The 22,468-nt window shown below is 39.7% G+C and overlaps 1 protein-coding gene across 5 annotated transcripts in view; it reads right to left on the bottom strand.

Annotated features, from left to right (window-relative positions):
- Positions 1-22,468, bottom strand: part of LOC115035204 (nck-associated protein 5-like) — a 67,473-nt gene that overhangs the window by 19,837 nt on the left and 25,168 nt on the right. For 4 of the 5 annotated variants that reach the window (XM_029492922.1, XM_029492923.1, XM_029492921.1 and 1 more), the window contains exons 3-7: positions 22,235-22,325; positions 19,342-19,494; positions 13,469-13,537; positions 11,419-11,457; positions 10,555-10,674 (exon numbers count right to left, since the gene is read on the bottom strand). In XM_029492922.1, the coding sequence (XP_029348782.1) occupies positions 10,555-10,674; positions 11,419-11,457; positions 13,469-13,537; positions 19,342-19,494; positions 22,235-22,325 (472 nt within the window). Of the gene's footprint in view, positions 1-10,554; positions 10,675-11,418; positions 11,550-13,468; positions 13,538-19,341; positions 19,495-22,234; positions 22,326-22,468 lie in introns of those variants that run through there. The other variant, XM_029492924.1, reaches the window with a different exon arrangement.

Genomic DNA, 22,468 nt, shown 5'->3' on the forward strand with positions numbered 1-22,468 from the left:
TTGTGTCTCTCCTGTACATTCATATAGTTTCCTGATAGAGGCAGAGGTGTAATCACTGTGACTCATTGTGATTCTGACTTTTAGAGTACCCAGTTAACCTGTGTGAAATAGGTGTTTACCACGTAGTAAGATCGAGCAAAATAAGTAATCTATGTGCATTATGGTACATGCATTATGCAGATTGATTAATGATAGTCAAGCACATAGACTTCTGTAAATAAATGATAGTATCCCTGCTTCCACCTGAAACCTTCTTGAGCAGAATAATACATGTTCCGTGTGAGCTGATGGGTCAGCACTTTGTGAAGATTCCTGCACTGATGCTTATCCCTGGCACCTCACAGCTCCTTGACTTCATATCCTTTAGTCTTCAGATGTACCCATGGAAATTCAACCACTCTCACAGCTATATCTACCTTTCTGAGTCTAATCCAGAGGAGTTTGGCCTCCTGACAACACAGAAGACTAAACTACTCCGGATTAGACTCAGCAGTCTATCTGCATTTAAAGGAGAAGTCACACTCTTTCGATGTACATATTTTCGACAGGTGGTTTGAAACAGGGCTCAAGGAAGCCATCCATGTGAGACCGGAAAAACCATCCCTTAACAGTAGGAGTTGTGCAACAACACCTATCTCCCACTTACAATGTTATTCCTCTTTCAATTCCTAATCTCCTACCAATGATTTAAAATGTTTTCACTTGACCCTTCCACTGCATTCATACAGTCACACTGTACTGGTATCGGTTCTAAAATCAACCTGATGTTACTGATGTAACCAGCTATGCACCGCTCAGGCAAGAACAGCAGCTGTGTTCACATCGATGTCCACCCGTCCAGATGCTGTTAAACGGTTTAGATTCTGACTCTTACAGAAGTAACAACCTGAGGCCTAGATCGGGAAGATCTCTTTGATCAGTTCGCAGAGCAGCTAGACGCTTACTAGTGTCTGTGTGTGTTTGTTACTACATCTGCGTCCTCAGTCTGAACCCCCACGGGTTTGACTGTACCCACTAATTAAGTTGGAAAAGGAGGATTCAAGAAAAGTTAACATCTTGGGATTAAACTGCATCACTTCATTTGGAAGAGCTTTACCCTGTCGCGGTGCTAATCTGAAGCTGTTTTTCTGCATCCTCTCGTATCAGATTGAAGACAGACAAGATGCTACGCTAGCTCACGTGGCACCTTGGTGGTTGGCCAGGAGAGGGCTAGCTGTCAGCATGCTAATTTCAGGCGATACTGTATCTCTGAAAAACAACAGCTGGAGGTCTCAGGCCTGACATAATCACTGTGGCTCCTTCATACCCTGTTTATTGTGTTTGTGAGGAACATGTAATCTGGGTGAAGGAGGCACCTGAAATATCAAGCAAAGCATTTGAACTTATTTTATTTTTCTTATTGGCTTAGTTCATGTGAAGCACACAATATATAATATATTTTATAACAATGGGTTAATTATTTTACAGCTTGTGTTTTCATGATAATGAAGGCAGACAGAGTGAGAATTATTCACTGATATGCTTTTAATGGTTTTTGGACAATGGATTTCTGTAATATGTCAGGCTTTGGATACACAGACAAAACTAAAGACATTGGCAACAAAGCTACGTAAATAATATATTGCTGTCTTTCACCCTGAGCTCCATTCAGTCTACTTAAAGCCTGAAAGGCGGAGTGGAACACTGGCATGTCTAGAATACTATGGAAGTAATTTGTTATTACGCCATCTTCAGATTTGCTGCCACAGAACCTGGCTGCTGATCAGCAGACCATTCAGCTGCGAGGACAATGGTCTTTTGAATTCATTTCAAAATTAACAGTCTCATCCAAATTTGTTCAAGCATCCCTGTGAACAGCCCATAGCAAGGTCGCACCAAACCAGGCTCCAGTTTTCTCCACTCTGGTCTTTTCTCACTGCTCTCATCTCGGTCACTACATCACATGCACCAACTACTACATCATCCGCCACCTTGTCTTCAGGCCACTGCCATTAATATTTCTCGCTCATCCACACCTTGCTGTCTTTTCTTTTTCATGTCACTGTCACTCCCCTCCTGCCCTCTCTCTTTTTGCCACTTCTCAGCATTTTGCCTGCAGGGCTGGGCTCCAGTTGGATGCACCGCTGCTCATTGTGGTCTCAATACATAGACGGGCAAAGGGGAATCAGTAATCAATAATGAGGCATCAAATTAATCTGCAGCCTGAAAAAATATCAAAAAACTATATAGATCTTGAACTAACTTACATTTCGTTACTAATCAATTCATCACGTACACTGTCTGTACAGTAAGTGGGGCCTCTTACTTAAAACAAGAGAAAAAATACTGTTTGGTTACATTGTAAAGTAGCATGGGATCGTGGAAGTTTTTGTCTTCAGTACCACGACCATCAGGTTCTCAGTCTGATTCGTTCAGTGTTAGTGAGTTCTCTATAGCTCTATAGTAAAGAGACCAGCTTATTATAAGTTATCTAGTACTGAAAAAAAACAGGTTCACATCTCAGAGAGTGGGAGCTTATATTTGCTTAGCTTTTTTGCTCTGATAGCTTAAGATTTCAGTGTTTAAAATCTTTTATCCAGTGAATAAAATTTTTCGTTGAAAATGAATGGTTGAAAGTGTAAAAAGGGTAATTTAAAACTGTGACTTAAACTGGATTAGTGTAAATTTTGACTCCTGTGGCTGGCAATTGCAGCAGCAAGACATTTGCACAGTGGCATATGACATAACTCACTATATTTAAACTCCTGGATTTCTCTATGCTTCTATGAGCTTCCTCCTGGGGCTCCAGTTTCCAAAGACATCATGTTTTCGTTAACTTGTGACTCTAAAATGTCTGTAGGTCTGGGTGCGAGTGTGAGTGGTTGTTAGTCTCTGCCTCTGTGTGTTGGCCCTTCAATGGACGGACAACCTGTCCAGGCTGTACCCCGCCCCCGCCCAGTGTGAGCTGGGACTGGCTCCAGCATCCCCTGTGAACCGGAAATGGATAAGCGAGGAAAGTTATATTTTGCATTGTTCTTTGTGCGTCTCATCTCTCTTTTGTGAAAAAAGAGGCAGCAGCTGCTGTTTAAATATCTTGCAGTTCTGGGTCTCTAGAGGGTCACTTCGCTACAATAATGTTCTGACAGATGACGCGGTCGCAGAGCCATGATACTTTAACAGCCAGGCCTCTCTGGCACAGAGACAAAGGGAGACAGCAGTGCTAAACAGTCCAAACTGTTAATGAAACAACCAAAAACAATTGCAATCTAATCTTATTAACTGATTAAAACAATGTCAAAACTTTGCTGTACATAATGATATAATGAATGTCGCTGTAGCCTGCATGTATACAAATTACTGAAAGCGCTGAACATATCAAAGGAATCATGTGTTCATCAAGTTAATAAAAGATGATGCATTAAAGGCGGCCAGTGATATTAAATGGTCTTCGCTTCCTGTCTCCTTAGTGGGTTTGGTCATGTTTGCTGATACTGTAAAAATAAGTTATTTTACGATAAATATTTTTATTCATGGTTACACACGTGAAACCCTCTCTGCTTTTGAGAAAGTGATATCTGCAGCAATTAATGCAGTGATTTTCTAGTTTTCTCATGGTCTGTTGGTTACAAAACGGTATTTTGATTTGTGGAGAATCTAAAACAGATCCAATCTTTCACTGGCCATGTGGAGAAGAACTTGGTCATAATCTTTGACCGTTTTGAACTCTTGCGATGAAATGAACAGACTCAGACCTGCCGGTGGTACCCTAAAGGGCTGGAGAGGGGGAGGAACCCTTGTAACAGTTACAGGAAATGATCGAAAACTTCTGAACTGTCTCTGGTGTGTGACTCCACACTTACATACTGTGGAGACATGGGTCACAATAATACAAACAACAGTAACGCCAGTAAGGATTGTAGTTAAACTGTCCGACAGGTCTAGGGTGCTTTGATTATAACGTTGAACAGTGGCCAGAGAAAGATGGAAGAGCAGATGGCTGTGAACATTAAAATGTTTTCCTCATTCACAAAGCTTCGATCTGTTCTCACTTGGCTCTAATTTTGGACAGATTCCCTCAGTAACAGACGATCTGGAAATATCTATTAAAAAAAGAGTTGTTCTCACTGTCTCTCCCATTATCTCCAGTGAGTTGCAAGCAGCCTTGCTGCTGTAGCCTCACTCAGTCAGTCTACCTGACTGGGAACAGGTGTGCCATCATAGTGATTATGGAAACTAACAAGCATAACTCGCAGTGAAAAATAAATTTTCCATTTCAATAATTCATGCATCATTACCATAGTGTTATGTGGCAAATTGCTAGCCAACACTGATCACCCACCCCTGATTTCCCTGCCTGATGAGGACAATAAAATGACTTGAGCACCCTTTTTTTCCCCAAGTGCTTTCTGCAGCTGGAACAAAGTGCACAGTCTAATACATTCTGGCTTCTCTGCTCCCACTTTGTGGAAGGACAGGCACAGGTTTTACTTGGATAATCAACAATACCTTGGGTGTAATGGTGCAATTAAAGTGTGGTGTAAACTATTTTGTGCAGATGAACCATTGCGTCTTAAGAAGAAACGTGAGGGGAAATAAAAAAGCAGGTTGAGTTATTGGAAACAAAATAATTAAAGTGAATTTGAATATTCTATCATTGTCCTATAGTGATAGAATATAATACAAGAGAAAGGAATTTCGAAATTTTATTAAATAATCTTTTTTTAAAACCTTTTTGTTATTTACAATAAAAAATTTTCAGCAGGAATTGTTCTGTTTTGCAAATCATTTGTGGCCCACTTGTAATACCCTTTAGTAGCAAAAACACATATGATGTACCTTGGGACATATCAGTAGGATACACTCACCTGTTACTCAAGGTGGCCACACCTTCAATTCTGCGCAACTTTGATGGTTAATAAAAGGCAAACAGATGAATTGTCAAAAAACTCACGGTTGGAGCCAGACTTTCATGATCATTAGAGGAACTGCAGGTTTTGGCTTATTTTTTTGGCTTTGGATGCTAGTAGTTGGCAGAACAACCATCGTTTCATTTGCAGAAATTGTTTGCAGAATGTTTTCTTTGGTTAAAAAAGTTGTTAGAGACAATACAAAGTCAAAGACACTGCCAATGTCAGTTGGATTAGTAAACTTGCACCTCTTTGCTAACTTACTTTAACCGTCTTCATCTTTATTTGAAGCTAAGTGTGTAAAAATTGTTTTAACGCCAGCCAAAAAAAAAAAAAAAAGCAATTATCGAAACAATTCAGCAGTTTGTGTTTTCATGTAAAGTAATCATTATCTTAGTGAGAAATTCCCTAAACTCCCAATGAATTCATCCATCTGTCATAACAATGAGCAAAATTGTTTTCATGATGCACAAATCTGTGATTTCATAAAAGAAGTCAACAATGAAAATGCCTTGACACTTCTGAATCTGAATTTAAATGCGAAACTTGTTCTGAAAAACTTTGTTTGGTGACTTTGCTGGAGACAAATATAACAACTGTCTTTAAAATTCAAGCTTCAGGCACAAGATAATTATCTCACACAACTAATGTAGCCTCCTGGATATCTGGGAAAGCTGCATTAGTGAATCAAAGGCTCATTATTTGGCACGTACATTTTTATTTATCTCTTTATTTATTTTCTGTCTTTGTCACGCTATGTTGGGTTATTAACATTTAGAGGTTTTTTTATGTCTTGAAAATCAATCCCTCCTGGCAAAAGTAGCACCTGATATTTTGAATTTTGCATCTGCACCAACGAGTGGAAAACAGAAATTGAAAATGGAAAGTCTTCGTTCAATCCAGAGAACTATGTAATCAGAAGATTGTGTATTTTAGATAAGTCAGATAAGACTTTGCTCAAATGTTTGGCAGAATAAGCAGAGAAACAGATTGCAGGTAAAACTGTCCATACAGAACTAGGATATTAACTTTTCTGTGACATTATTCATATCAGGACTCAAATCTCAAGAAATTAGAATAATTAATGGGCTTTAAGCAAACATGGCTGCATGAATACTCTGTTACCAGAGATGTAAAATTTCCAAGAACCACTAGAAAAACAAGAGGAAGTGTAAAGCCAACAGTAAATTAACAATGAAGCCTAGTTAAGTTACGATCGAAGGAGAAATGTCAAAATCTTCTTCCCAGCAGAAGTAGTGAACTGTTTCAGCATATTGCATTCACTTCTCCTACAGAGACAGGACCTCTCCTCTGGCAGAGTCTGCAAGTTTGACCTTTACAGAAAAGGTCAAAAATGAAGGACAGCATTTCCTGCTCGGCTAGGCTCAGAGCATACTTAATTACCTGGTCTGGGAATTCATAGACTTTCCATGATGATTTCCCCAAGGTTGGAAGAAGGAATTTCTTAAGAATTCATAGTGTATTCATAGTTTTTTAATGTCAATGACCAGTTTTGTCTTTGATTGGAAATCATTCCTCTGAAAACAAGGCGTAGGATTGCCCATGAATTATGAAAGTCCCAACAATGAAGTTTGGAGAAGATGTCTTTAAAAGCAAAGAAACTTCTTGCCTTTATCGCTGGGCATAATGATTTTGACTGTGTGTGAGAACCTCACTAGGATTTTAGGCTTCAAAAACCTTTGACTGAAATTCTGCCAATATTGTGATCAAGACTGATTCATTTATTCATTCATCTGCTACCTCTTATCCATGTAATTTAGGCTTAAAAAATATTTGTTTGTCACAGGGTAAACTTTCTGCAGCAATTTGCCGTAGTAAAAATCCTATTAGCTTTTTATCGAGGGGACCAGGATGTCCCTAAGATCCTAAAAAAATTAGTCATTTGCTCTGTAGTTTCAAATTTTAACCAAATCCTGTTTATATAGCCTCTGATTGGCAGCTGCAGGCTGATCTGGGAAAGCATCACCTCAGAGGCCCAAAAACACCTGATCATGCTGGAACTGTCATTGCCTTGGTAAGAGCGCATTGAGGAAGCCAATGACAGGAAGTAGTGCAGGGGCAGAGGCTGGAAAACATTCTACCAGCCCATTGAAGTTGGCTGTAGAGAATTTGCAGGACATTCTTTCTGCGAGGTCCTCACTCGGCTGGGTGTCACAGGAGCAGCCAAGAAGAGGACCATTCAATCTGCCAGTGAGGCCGCAGAAAGAAACACTAGGTGGCTTTGGCTAAAGAGGGCTGCTGGGACACAAGTCAGGGCCTGATCCAAAAATCTTATGACCCCAGGCCACAACACTGATGATGCGTCAGAATGCATCCTGGTTTCTTGGAGACTTGACTTAGATTTTTTTTTTTTTTTTTTTTGGTCTACTGAAGAATAAAAAAAAATCAAAGTAGAAAAAGTGTTCAGAAAACAAAACAAGAAGCATATGTTATAATGAAAGTAGACTACATCCCAGCATGTTGACAAACGCTTCATCGCTCCAGTGTTTGCAGAGCTATCATTGTTCAATAGCACAGCCCATGTTTCAGGCATGTGGTAGTTGGCTGTTTATGTAACTCCAACAAGGATGATAACAGCAAGAGATCCTGATTTCTGTTTAGTAGCCTAATGCCTCTGTCAATTACAGCTTACACCGCTTTTAACATAGGGCTGAAATCAAAGGCTGACCAGCTGGGATCAACCATCAATTAGAGTGGTTTTCCTTCCATATTCACATTAGAATGAAAAAAAAAAAAGAATTGTGTGCCAATCACAAGTATTGTTCCTCATTAAATATTCATGGTAGAGCTGGAGAGCAGAAACTGTCTCACATGTTTTATGATTAATACGTGGCAGATTTTAGAAATGGACTCTTCCCCACATAAGACAGAGCGCATTATTCTCAATCACAGCATTTCCTACCAGGACTGTCTGGAATTGGCTCAGTTAAAAATATATATGTCAAGGCATCTCTGTGCAGCCCGAGAGCAGCACCAGCTCATTATTGTTCCACACTGATCAGCAATGTCAGCAAGGTAATGTAATCAGACCTCAAAAGCCATATATACAAAAAAGAACCATAAGGGAAGAACACTTAAATACAAATTAAACTGCACAGAGGGAAGGAAAATGCGTAGTTGCAGTTTGTTAGTTTAAAAAGGTGGCATATGGAAATTTGAAAAGATACAGTATCGGTGAAAACAGCATGTGATACTTTTTAATGCTAATGATTCTGACTGTTAGTGTCTGAAACAGATGTTTTGCCGTGAGTTTCATCAGCGTTTAATGAATTCTTTGGCATTGCCTGACATTGTCTCTTGACATAGTGGAGGACCTTGGTTGCTTTTCAAGGCTTCTGCAAATTGAGGCAATAAATAATCAGAACCCAAATGATGGACAGAATTGAAACGACATCGAAAGGCTTAAACATCACACTTTTATTTATTTTGTTTTTTTCTTAAATTAAATGTTAAAAATTAAAAATGAAATGTACATTTAATTTACTATACCAACTATTCATCCTTGCCCCAGAAACTTTCATAGGAAACTCTAATTCTGTAAGGTAGACCTCCCTATTTACAGCCAGTACTTGCCAACATACAGTAACCTCTTTCACTTCAAAAAATGCCTAGCATAGAATAGCCTGGATTTGAAAATTGAAAAGGCTGTATATGTTATTTAGACCCAGGTCTAATGACTCGATTGAAACGCATATTAAAAAGAAAAGAAAAGAAAAGAAAAAACATGATTCCAACTTTAAATTACACCATCATATATTTTCTTCAGCTCATAAGATTAAGGTAAAGACTTAAGTGTAAAGTCAAAATGTATAGTTTGCTGGCTCTTTGGTGAGGAACAATAGCTTGGAGTGAGAAGGCACATCAGCAAAGAAACAAGGTAGAGACAAACAAAATGTAGGACTGCTAACACGAATTCCGTTCAAATTCTGTTCAACCCGCACGTGATTGGTCAACTACATGATGTGTGGCTGCACTGAGCAAGAGGGAGAGATGCTGGAAAGAAATGCTGGGATTTGGAAATGAGTGGCAGGAAAAGAGGCAAAAATTGGATCCATTTCAATTACATTGATCAAACACAGGCAGAGTGGGAGACCAAGGCATCAGTCTGCCCACGCCTTGCCTCCGTGATGGCATGGAGACTGTGTGTTGTGTCCTCATCCGTCCCCTCAGAGCGTATCTTCTCAAAAACAGAGCAAATATTTAGAGAGAGAAGGAACAGAATCGGCCACTCAAAGCTGAGGCACTTGGCCTTTCTCAATGCCAGTCTGTTACCTGGATGCTGCTTTTTTCTCTTTGTTTTTCACATTTTGATTTAGATTTTGTTATAATGTTCTTATTTATTGTTATTGTCCTATTTTGTTCTTTTTGTATTTAATGATGTTATTGTAAATTGTTAAAAGTTGATGAATAAATACACAATCAGAGATCGGATCTTTTGTCTAATTGATTCTAATTTATTTTTTGTGGCACTCTGCTGCATAGTGAGCATAATAAGCTGTATGAATAATGAACATTTGATATAATCTATGTTTTTGACATTTAGTCATTCATTTGACGTATAATTTTACATTATTTATGGTAAGAATTTAATTTAAGCAACAACAACAACCACAAAAAAAAAACAAACAAAAAAAAAAAAAAAAAAAACCAAGAAAACATCAGAGGAGCCATTTGACAGCTGAAAGAGCCGGCTCTTTTTAGTGAGCCATGCCAAAAGAGCTGGAATTCCCATCACTAGTACAGAGCAGTAATATGTTGTCAAGTGTTAACTTGACCCCGAGATACCTGAACTCAGATTTAGAGATGCTGATCCTCATCCCTGCTGCTTCACACGCAGCTGCGAACCAATCCGGTGAGGGCTTTATATCTAAGGCCGATGGTGCCCAAAGGAACACAACATCCACAAAAAGCAACAATGCGATTCTCCAGCCACCAACCTGCAACAACTCCTCACCACAGGTATGCCTTGAAATCCTGTCCATGAATATCACAAAACAGAGTCGGACACAAGGCACAGCCCTGGTGGAGGCACCCACCCACACCCACACCCACCATGTTACTAACTTACAGTAGAGTATCCACACACAGCGCTCACTTTAGGGATTGGATGGTCCTCAAAAGAGACCCCCTTACCCCATACTCCCACAGCACTTCCCACAGAAAATCCATACGAACGTGGTCATATGCGTTTTCAAAGCATATGTAGACTAGGAGATTGTATTCCCAGGTCCCCTCATGGATCCCTGCGAAAGTAAAGAGCTGGTCCACTGTTGAACAACCAGGACAGAATCTGCATTGTTTGTCTTCAATCTCATCAAAAGAGAGGGACCACCGCCCCAGTCTGCCACTCCTTCGGCACCATCCCTGACTTCCACGCAACATTGAACAGACCTGTCAACCAAGGCAGCTCCTCAACACCCAGAGCCCAATGGGGCCCAAATGCCCCCATTTCTAAATCCTGCTGGAAAACTTTAAGACCCAAACATTTAAATTGAATTGTATTCTGGGTGGATTTCCATCTTTTTGTGATCTTTTTGAAAGTTAGTAACCTTTAGAAGTTGAGTGTGCTGCTTACGGAAAATTAAAAAAAGCCTTGGAGCAGGCTATGTCTGTCGGTGTCTGGGTCCATTGTACCATGTACTCCTACCTGTGAGATGGGAATGGAAGACATTTTGACACGCTGTTGGAAGAGCACGCTCAGGATTCGGTTTTGCTGCTCCAAATCAAACACGCGTGTCCGCAGCTTCACACACTCCTCTTTCAAGTCCTAGAAACCCCCGAGGAGGAGAAGAGTGGACAGATTATCGTGACAATTCAGAGAACTACACATGTATCACATGTATCTTATTTAAAAGCTGCAGGAAACTAAGTTGTATTTATGCAAGAAACACGAGACACACACACACACAAAACAGCATCAAAGCAACGACAACAAAAGGTTTTTGAGGACTGTGTTGGAAAATCTTGTCGTTGCAGCAATAATTAGGAATAATTATTTTCAATAAACAAATGTGCTTCGTAAAAATAAAAATATTAACAAGCTATTAACAAGCTAAACAGTAATTCTAACTTCTACCCAGCAAATCACTCTATGTACAAAAGTGTGAAATAATTAAATGTATTTAGACAATCACTGAAATGTGGTTGAAATGCTGTGTGCTTGTTCTTATTAAACCAAACATTTACCAGATTACATTTATATAATGGCTGCAGCACTTATGAAGGCACCAGCCACATGGTCAAGACTTTTATTTTTGTACATTTTGCTAGTTTAAATTTCTGTGTGCTGTCCACATTGGCCATTAACACACTGGTATTTACTTATTTGAATGACTACTAAACTTAAGTCTAAGTCTCTTAAGTCCAACAAGTCCCAAATAAATCGTGCAATCGTGAAATGTTTTGTAAACGTCTCTTTTGATTAGTGGCATGCTAATGCTCATCGTGTCTTTGATTCAAAGGGCTGTCTTGGCCAGCATTGCTTCAGTATGGTGGTGAGATTGAGACAAACCTTCTGTGTGAGGAGGGCCTGGACCACCTGGTTTGCCACCTTGAAGGACATTAAGACAAAAAGAATGCAAAAGATGTGTTGAAATTTCATCACAAGTCTGGTCATTGGTATGAGATGGATTCCGGAAACATCTGTAAAAATTTGAAGTGTGGACTGTAAATGAAAATAACCCACTGTGAAAACCATCATGGAGGATCTGGAGACATGCAGGATGCTGTGGGACAATTTGACAGCATGTTGCATCACAAACTCAGATTTAGTGAAATCACACGTTAGCTGCTGCAGTAAGTATATCTATCTTTGCCCACAGCACATAAATATAAAGAAATATTGACAGAAGAAATTTGAACAAAGGTCTTTTCTTTTTCTGTCTGTGTTTTTTTATACTTCCCAAGTTCTTTCCTCGCCTGTATTTATAATGATATTGGCCTAACTTAAGTTCTGTGACTGTAAAGTAGTGCGATCAGAAAAACTCCTTTCTCTGCTTATTTTGATTTCCAAAGTAGAGGCACACATATCTTGACACTGGAGTAATAACTATGATTTATCCAGCAAAGCAACTCGCCTCAGTTCATTCAAGCAATGACAAGAATGAATGCGCTCCCCAAAAACGATTCATGTGTATAATAAGACTTAAAAACAGCAGAAATGAATCCCTCGGCAGAAGCTCTTTTCTGTCCTCAGCAAGAATATGCTAAATTCTCATGGGCAGCAATCTCCATGGTAACAAGCCCATTAGTGAAGGCCCATAAAATAAAGTGCAGGGGACTTGCCGGTAGTAGAGAAATGGAGGGACAATCACAGCATTGTCAGGGAGAAAGGAGGAGGGAAGGAGCCCATCCTCCTGAGGGCTGCACTTTCTTTCTAACCACCCCCAGGGCTCTGTTGTCTGTCCACTTCAATTAGAGGCATATCCCTTCTCTCTGCTTTCCCCCGTGGACCTCACTAACACTGTAGACAATAGTGGGAGAGTCTGAAACAGAAGCTTAATGTCTGCAACCTGATCATCCAATAAGCTTAAAGAAAAAGATAAAGAAAATGAGCAAATTTTCCAAAATGTTGAACTAATATTTATCCTATTCTCCTTCCTAAATTGAGTATGAAGCTGGAGTCATACCTTGGTGTGCCTAGTTTAGTTAAAAAAAAAAACCCAAAAACCTAACTAGAGACTGAACTTGGCAGAATTCGTTGAAAGGTTCTGTGAATAAGATTTTTAACTATTATGTAACTTGTAAATCATCATGAAATGTATATAACAGAACAATATTTTCCATGATATAAAATATAGTGGAGTAATAGCACAATAAGCAGAGAAGGAAGTCACGAGTTATAATATAATTCGAGTTATAATCTGTTTATAAAAGTGGACATAGAGGCCAACTCTGAAGTCCCAAAGACCTTAAACTATGATATCTAGCGACTCCAATGGTTGGAAAAATAAGTCAGATGATATTAAAGCTGTGGGGGAAAATGGCCTTACTTCTCATTCATTTATTAGCTAAGTAGTCGTTTCAAGCGCTAACTTCAAGTCTTCCTGGATAGTATGATGTTCATTTTTTAAACAATTTAAAGGAAAATAGACCATGAGGCAGGCTACGAATTGCGATGTGGCAGATGTATATTTGACAGAGCAACCAATCGGCATAGAGTACAGAGCAGGTCAGATCCAGCCGTCACTTCTCCTCAGCTCCATCCAGTCTGGTAGCGCGTGCTCTAAGATGCACACACTTGTAGTTGCTTCTCTTACATTGTTGCTCCTCCCCACATTTACAAATCCTTGAAAGCTGCCCACATGCAAGCTGACACAGCTTTGCATGTCTGTATTCAGTAGTGTCTAGCTACGCTGAAGATGGCAGCATGAACAAACTTGCTGTTAACTTTGGTAAGTAATTGGCAAATCTTGCTATCTCTATGTGGCTGTCAGAATAGCTGTGGAGCATATCACAGTAGTGCAGGCAGCTCAAGGTTGTGGTTAGATTCCTTTTTGTTGGTTCTCACAGTGTATCTTAATTCCGTTGTTTCTGATGTATGTGACAACATCAAGACTTACCTCATCCAGGCAGCGCTCATACTGCTTCCGCTGATTGTCATTTTCCATCGACAGAGCAGAATTCTCCGCCTGCAGAAACAAAAACTGGAAATGTAAGCGACAACAGTAACTACAGCCGCCTGGAAATAAAAAAAATAACAAACAACTTGTTTGACAACTTAGCTGGAATTAAATATACATGTTAAATACCCTGGTCATTCCAGCAACAATACCTAATGAGCAAAATGAGTAATGTGAACTTCTGAGTACCCTTTCTTCAGACAAACAGATACAGAGACTCTCTCCTTGAAGCAGAGAACGATGGTTCTAAATGAATGATGCTTGAAATTTCAAGCATCCTGCAGATCCTCACTGTGTTTGCAAGGCTCACTTCAGGTACCCCAGGTATAATTCAATTACTTCAAGCAGTTTTGCCCGGCAGGGAACAAAAAGCATTCTGGGAACTCAGGAGGAGACTTTCCACTGAAATGATTAGTCCAGTAAATCTCAAAAGGTGAGCTACCAGAATGTGCTTGTTTTCTCTTGTGTGCTGTGCAACTCTACTGCTCAGCAGGTTCACAGAAAGTCACAGTAATGGCTCATAATTAAATGAGGGAGATAGTTCAATTAATTCACCTCCAACAACTCAGTATCATCTTTACTACCCAGAGTGATGATACTCAATCTTTTGAACTGGTTCAATGGCAGACTGCTGATTAACAAGCTGAGACTGAATCTTAAAATCTTCATTAAAAATCAGATTTTCACTGTGCATGTTGCATTACATCTGCAAAATGTTTCCTTCATGTAAAAATAAATCACTTGCTAAAATGTAAATGCAAATGCCTGCCATGGTGCTCAGTACCGTCATCCCTAGTCCTTGTTTTTGCACAGTTAACTGGGTTGATCTGCAGATTGCATTACATCAGTGTTTTAGCCTTGACTGTCAAACTCCACTGAAAATAGACTTTTGGTGGAGAAATGACGAACTGATGACTGATGACACAGTTAACTTGGTTTATTTTTGTTACCCATCTTCTCACTCTTTACTCTGTTTACTCAATTTGTTTTCATGAGGCTTTATTAATATTCTGTTGCATCTTAGGAATGATCCATGGTCCACAAGAATGACTAATAATTCTCTCTGCAGGGAATATCGACTTCAATCAATGTAGATATGTTAATATGTAAATAATAAGTGTAAATATATAAACAACATAAATGATTATCTGCAATACCACATATTGTACGCATTGTCTTTTGTGTGATGCATGTAAGGTGGCATTGTGTGGATTGTGGAACATGTGATAGACAAAGGTCTGTTTTACTATTTTCTCTTATGTGAGGTTCCTGAAGTTTTTTTTGCTTGTTTGTTTTCTTTTTTTAAATTTTCATGGTAGACTTCGTGGGAGGTTCCCAAATTTGCCAAAAATAACAGTAAAGTATTTTCCAGCTCAATGGAAAACCATGTAATGTTTGCTCAGTTTGCCGTTAAAATTTGATGACAAATACAGGCGGGATATGTCTTCTTCACTGAACAAGTGTTTTAAGTGTTACAGTCTCATGAACAATATCTTGCTTGTTTTTATAGTTGTAATAAATGTTGTGGAGAAGAAAGTGGGACTGTACAGTTTAAGTACAGTGTTAACTAACGCTGCAGAGCAAATGAAACGACAAGCATTGGAAATGAAAGGGTAGCCACCTAAATTATACCATTGGCTGGATTTAGAAGCTGGCTAACATTAGTTAGCTGATGTGAATATATTTTGTCTACTGCTGTGAATATATTCAGTTTACTGCTGAAATGTGAATATACACTACCAGTCAAAAATTTGGACCTATTCATTTGAATGAGAAAGCGTGCCCAAACTATTGACTGGCAGCGAATACATATTGTTTACTAATGACTGCGGAATATTGTAGACTCGTGAACAATGAAGGTTTAATACTCCAGTCATCAGTTTGACCTTGAAGGCTCTGTATGTCTGCGCAATGAGGATAGCACGACCTACCAGAAAGGATACAGCTTGTTATGAAACTCACACATTGCTGTTAAAATTGTTGCCTTTGTTGACTGCACTCGAGAAGCAGATGCTGCCTAGTCAATGGCACAAGAAAATAATAACTACTGTAAACGGCTGATTCACGTGGCCCAGCCCATGCACTTGTCTCAGTGAAGAATAACTACTCCTGATGAAGAAGTAGAGAACTATGTTAGAAGGCATGGAGCACCATCATCCCAGAAGTTGGGGCTCTTCTCTGTGGTGCAGGCATACAGACCACAGCTGTGTTGCTTCTTGTCATGCAATTAGCTGTTTAACTTGAGACTGTCAAGATTCAAGTCTCTTCTTCCTCAGATTCCATTTGAACACGCATGGTCGAGCTGAATTGGAAGCTCGACACTGAACTATAACGAGGCTTAGAAGCTTTCATCTTTAGTTAGTTGGCATAATCTAATGCAGAAACTGAAGCTAACAGAGTTAAATGTATTAAACATGTTTAATAGTTGCTAATACTGCTACTGCTAATTATGTCTATCTTGATTGTCTCGACTGGCTCAATGAATGGGAGCAAAGATGGCCACTGTTGGGAGTGAGGCAAGGTTAAGAAATTGTACATGAATACCCATCCATCCATCCATTCTTGGCCCAGTGAGCCACAAATCCAAACTGACAGGGGTCTCCTTGGACAGGTTGCCAGGCTATCACAGGGCCAACATGTAGACAAATAACTATTCACATTCATGCCTACGGGCAATTTAGTCACCAGTTAACGTGGGTGTCTTTAGACGGTGGGAGGACGTACCCAAACACGGAGAACATGCAAGCGCCACACAGAAAGGCCCCACACCTGGGAATCAAGCTAAGTCCTCCTTGCTGTGAGGCATGGTGCTATACACTTTACCCCTGTGCCACCCCCTTTACATGAATATGGAAAATATAATCTCTATTGTAGTAGCCTTTATACAATCATAAGCAAGAAGGATAAATTGTTTCAGGATTCTTACAAAACCTTTGCAGTTTCAAGAAACTGATTATATGTGGTGAAATGATTAAGGACATTTATGGAAATTTGTGGAGAAACCAACTTAATGAATCTTGATTTATCAAACTGTGGCAATTAGATACACTGCGTGTTTATGTTATGCTATTCTCTAATGACGCAAAGAGCTTCATGAAATCTATACAGATTTAAGTTGGCCAAGGATCAGTCTGCAACACTGACTTGAAGCCACTAAGTTATGCTATAGCTATAGCAAAATTAATACACTTTCATTGTTGAATAGTAAACAGCAATTATAGAAAAATTATACTTAAATGCTACTGAATGTTAAGCTTTTTATTTAACCGACAAAACTTATCAAACAGTTCATTGTACTACCCATTTACACCGTACTGACTCATAGCAACAGTGAAGTGTAATGCCAGGTTTCCTGGTCTCACAAACACCTTTCCTTCCAGCTCCAGATTGTATGTGTTTTATCTTCAGCACTCTGAAAATAAGGACAGAGGTGTGACATACTGGAACTATCCCACGTCACCTCAGCATGAACACCCATAGTCAAGTAATTTCACAATGAGGTAATACATTATTCTCAAACTCTACGGGTCAACAAACATTTGCTCTTTAGGATTACATTAAAGCATGATTGATATTATTGATCAAACATCACATGAAAAAAACATTACATTACATCCTGTAAAACAAAAAAAAGCTGAATTAAAAAGTAAATTCTGTTTTCAGCTGGACTTTTCCTTCAGGCTACATGTTGAAGTTCATATGGCAGTGTGATCAATGATGGCTGCCTAAGACCTCTCAACAGATGGTAAGTCCTATTAACTCTTTAGCAGGGAGGTGTACTGTACAGCCACTGGAACGCTGCCTCCAAATGTTAATTACCTTGTCAGCATTTTAATTATCACCTCCTGGATATGAACTCCTTTCTCTTCTGCCGTTCTGCCCCCTAAGATACTCTCCCGCATAATGGGGTCTCATTTGCTGCTGTGTTCCAGAAAGCATTTACTGTCTGCATTTACTGTATGATCATTTCATCTCAGTGATCTTTTCAAAGTAAGCCACATAGACTGATGTTTTTAATGACACATGACGGATAATTATACGTTGAAGGCCATTTAGTTTAAACAAGTAAAGATGCTCATTAAAATATATATGAAAGGCTAATATGAATTAATCTACTGATATTATTTAGCCACATATATATATATATATATATATATATATATATATATATATATATAGAATGAACAGGCATAACATTATGACCATCTGCCTAAACAGCCCCAACCTGCTGATGCCTGGAAAACACTAAACTCCTGTAGGTGTGCACATGATACATGATCTACAGTGAAGCCATAGCTTGTCATCGTAGTTTATTTTATTATTATCATATGTACATTTATTTTCAAACTTAAAAAAATTTAAAACGCACACAACTTGGGCCGCATTCACCACCGCACCAAGAGGACTCCTCTCTCAGCGGGGCACTTAGCCCAGTCTGAAGAGAGTGAGTTACATCTTTCTCACTTAGATACAATGGGCAATGATAATTCTCCTTAGATGAGCCTGACCATTCATCACAGGGGGCCCCCCTGGTGGCTTGAGGGGCCCAATGTGTTGGATAGTCTGCATATAGCAGGAAAAGGCCCTGGCTGATGTATCTGGACCAAGATAGTAGCAGCAGATTCTTTAAGTTCTGTAAATAGTGAGGTGGGGTGTTCGTGAGTTGGATTTGTTTGTCCAACAGAACCCACAATTTGATTAAGATCTGGGGAATTTGGAAGCCAAGTCACCACCTCAAACCCGTGCTTCTCAAACCATTCCTAAACCATTTTTTCTTTGTGGCACAGTGTGTTATCCTGCGGAAAGAGGCCACATCAGGGAATACCAACTGCTTCCATTAAAGGGTGTTAATGGTCTTCAACAATGCTTACATAGCTTGCCTTCTTCCCATTGTGCATCCTGTTGACTTGTGTTTACCAGGTAGGCCACCCACACACACCTGGCCATCTATTCTTTCATTCATCTTCTAAAGCTTATCCGTTTCTGGGTCGTGGGGGGGTGCTGGAACCAATCGCAGCTCACACTGGGCGAGAGCGGAGGCAATATAGACATCATGTTTAGGTTAACTGGTGACTCTAAATTATCCGTAGGTCTGAGTGTGAGTGGTTGTTGGTCTCTGTGTGTTGGCCCTGTGATGGAATGGCGACCTGTCCAGGGTGTACCCCGCCCTTTCAGAGTGAGCTGGAATTGGCTCCACTACCCCTGCGGAAATGGTAAGTGGTAGAAGATGAATGAATCAATGAATGAATACATGTCTGAAACTGGAGTACCTGAAGGAAGCCCACACAAACACGGGGGGGGGGGGGGGGGGGCATACAAACGCCACATAGGAAGGCCATTTTTCTTACTAACACATCACTCTGCAGACAAAATGTTCACTTGCTGCCTAATATATAAGCAGTGTTTCTCACTTCACCTGTCAGTGGTTATATTGTTATGCCTGATTAGCCTATCTCATATTTCCCCATTATCAAAAATGGCTTAATCACCAGCTAAACCCAATTCAACATCACAAAAATAGCAATTCAAAACTATAGCAGAGATTTCCGCAGCATTTCCGAGGATAACTAGAATTTAATTAAAGCCCCACATGCACACTTTGCTGACCTTTGCTATGATATGAATTGCGAACTGCTCACATACAGTATTACACCTTTTGATAAGTAATAAACATTTGTTCAAACACGTGGCAAAAACCAATGAATTTGACACATGAGAGGTGAAGGGAAATGACAACATGGGGAGCAAGAAAAGTAGTGGAGTAAAGGTGAACAGTTGGTTGAATAATAAGAAATGGACACAGTCCGCTTTACCTCCAGGGCTCTGAGCCGTTCTAGCAGTGGATAGCTGTCCTGTGAATTTTCCTCTGATCCACCGCTGGCCTCGGGTGTGGTCATTTCTGCTGCTGCAGCCATGGGACCCTCTAGGCTGTCCTGCTGCTTCCACATTTCCTCCAGGAGTTTGTCCTGAAATGCGGACATTGCTGATCAAAGACATACGTCTAATTAAACAACTCTGCATCGCCGTAAAATTTATATTATCCTACACTTCCCACAAACTTGGGACCATGGAACTGTCCAAAATTTCTTGGTATGGTGAAGCATTCAGAGTTCCTTTCACTGGAACTAAGGAGCCAAGCCCAGCTCCTGTGGGCTCTACTGCTCTAGAGTCCAGCGGCGGCGTGCTTTACACCACTGCATCTGAAGCTTCGCATTGCACATGGTGATGTATGGCTTGGATGCAGCTGCTCGGCCATGGAAGCCCAGTCCGTGAAGCTCTCTATGCACTGTTCCTGAGTTAATCTGAAGGCCACATGAGGTTTGGAGGTCTGTGGCGATTGACTCTGCAGTCAGCAGAATCTGCTGACCCTGCTCCGCCTACCACCTCATGGCTGAGCTTCTGTCATTCCCAGTTGCTTCCACTTTGTTACAAGCCCACTGACAGCTGACTATGGAAAATTTAAGAGCGTGGAAATTTCATGACTGGACTTGCGTAGGTGGCATCCTATCACAGTACCACACTAGAATTCAGCACCTGTAATTGAGCTCCTGACAGCAACCCATTCTTTCTTTTCTTTCTCCGGTTTTATACACCTGTGGCCATGGAAGTGATTGGAACACCAGATTTCAATTATTTTGATCGGTGAGTGAATACTTTTGGGATTGTAGTGTATATATTTGCACTTAGAACACACACAGCTTCAACAAGTGATGCCATCACATGTATTCAATGTCTCACACACACGCTGACAGTGTATAGTCATTTGCTACACACAATCATGGGTGATTGTGTGTTTTTAAAATGTCATGACTGATCTCGCTCTTTCACTCTGTTGAGTGTTGAGCAGGAAAAGAGGTAATGAGTGTGTTTGAGTGTGCCACTCTTTCAGAGTTAGAGCAGCAAAAGCCTGATCTCTTGTAGTGTGGTTTTCACTACTCGTTTTGTTTTTTTACATTTTTGACCAGTGGAAATGCTCACTTGTCTGGAAAATTAAATCCTAGATGGTTTCAGGTGTTTGAAAAAATGTTGTCAGTGTGTTATTTGAAGAAGACAGACAGTCTTCTCAGCTCCCCAGCTCAGACATACTGAATGTATTTCACATCCAGTGTGAAATAGCAAAGAGAGTAAAGTGATAAATTGATGGTGAAGAAGGCAAAACAAATGAAGGCTGTGTTGGGCTTCCGTTAAACAGGTAGGCAAAAAAGAACTCCAGTGGGCTGCTTTGCTGAACTGTGAAGTGCAGGAATATTTAAGGGATGAGATAAATTCACTTTTCAAAGCTTAATATGTTCATACACAGCGAGCAGCATAATATTAGTGGGAGAGGGTCAGAATATGTCCTTGTGATTATGCATTTGTTAAGTTGAAACCTTGACTCTCCTCCCAATGGTTCATGCATCCTTGATTATTATTTATTATCCATGTGTATTTTAAATTAGCATTTTTGTCTGACTGTGGCTTTTCCCACAGAAGTCAGCTCAAAGAACACCCTATGCTGCAGAAAGCCATCGTAACCATCAGCTGATCCCACTTTTTTTTTTTTTTTTTTAACAACCTTCATAGTGGCACCAAGGGGTGGTAGTTTGATGTCTGGTGCTTGCTCTTTTAAGTGAGGTGGTTTTCATCCTAATTAGCTGAAGGGAGGTCAGAAAAAAAGGGGCAAAAATAAAAAAACCAATTCAATTCCACTGCGAAACGTAAACTTAACAATGGATTCATTCAGCTATGCACTGCTCTATTATTTTGTTTAATTAATTAGATATTCAATATTACAAGGATTGCATTGATATAGAAAGCTCAGTGGAAAATGGTGCCTTACTATCGCAATCAGTTGTATGAAGATACTCCAATGTTTTAGGTCACTGATTGTACTTTTATTCTGTGGATGAATGAAAGAATAATTTAGGCTCACACATTTTATACTCTTATGGTTGCTTTTGTCTTACTTATGAGTGCAGCATCCTGTTTTCATTATAGCAATGAAGGAGATGTTTGCCTGGTGTTTATTGGTTTATTATTGTCGTTTCATCCTCCACTGTGCATTCCTGATTGATGAAAATGGCAGAAACCCAAATGTTAAAAAGTCTTCATTTGGAAAAAAAAAAAAAAAAAGGCACTGCAAAGGCAGAGGAGACTGAGTCACACGACTAATTAACTTTGCAACACTTTTCATATTGTCACATTGTGGGGACTCACTTCCATTTGGGGACACAAAGTAGTTGTACTGTGTGACCAGAATGTGAATGTGAATCGAGTATTTTATCATGCATTAGATCTTTACTTCTCGTTTCGTGACTAAATTGCGATTTTGATTTCTGCTACAGTTTGGATGATTTGAAAACTGGGTGCTGGGATTTTGCTACAAAGTCCTGTTTTCAGAATGTCTTACAACAGTATTTCAATTTGCACATTATGAGTGTGATTCAAATCGTACTAAAGTAATGTCATATTGAGATCAGTCTGAACACACATCAGTCCCCGGGATTTTCAGCGCCAACATCTGCAAGTTGGAGTATTAATTCACAGAGGTGCAGAGATACAGTCAAAACTGCTGTTCTTCTATCATTTAAACTTCAACTTAATTCAGAATAATTCATAAAATGTTGATGTTTCACCAGATTCAGATCAAAATAGTGATGACAAAGACAACATAATCATCACCACACTGTTATAAATCAAAACTTATTTTGGCTGTGGGTCTTTTACCTTGTATGCTTTCATGAGGTCCAGTGGGTCCACCTTGGTGCCCTCCAGTGAGTCCTGGTTCTGAAGTAGTGTTCGCACAGTCTCCTCCATGCTGCATTCAAGAAAGAAAACAAGACCGGGTCAAAACCTTTTATATACCTGGACCGCTTATGCTGAAATTTGATAACTTTATAACTTTGATAAAATCATCAAACATAACTAAAAGACGAAAACGTTCAAGTTGGTTTTAATTTG

This window comes from Echeneis naucrates, chromosome 21, assembly GCF_900963305.1.
Source record: "Echeneis naucrates chromosome 21, fEcheNa1.1, whole genome shotgun sequence".
Lineage (NCBI taxonomy): Eukaryota > Metazoa > Chordata > Actinopteri > Carangiformes > Echeneidae > Echeneis > Echeneis naucrates.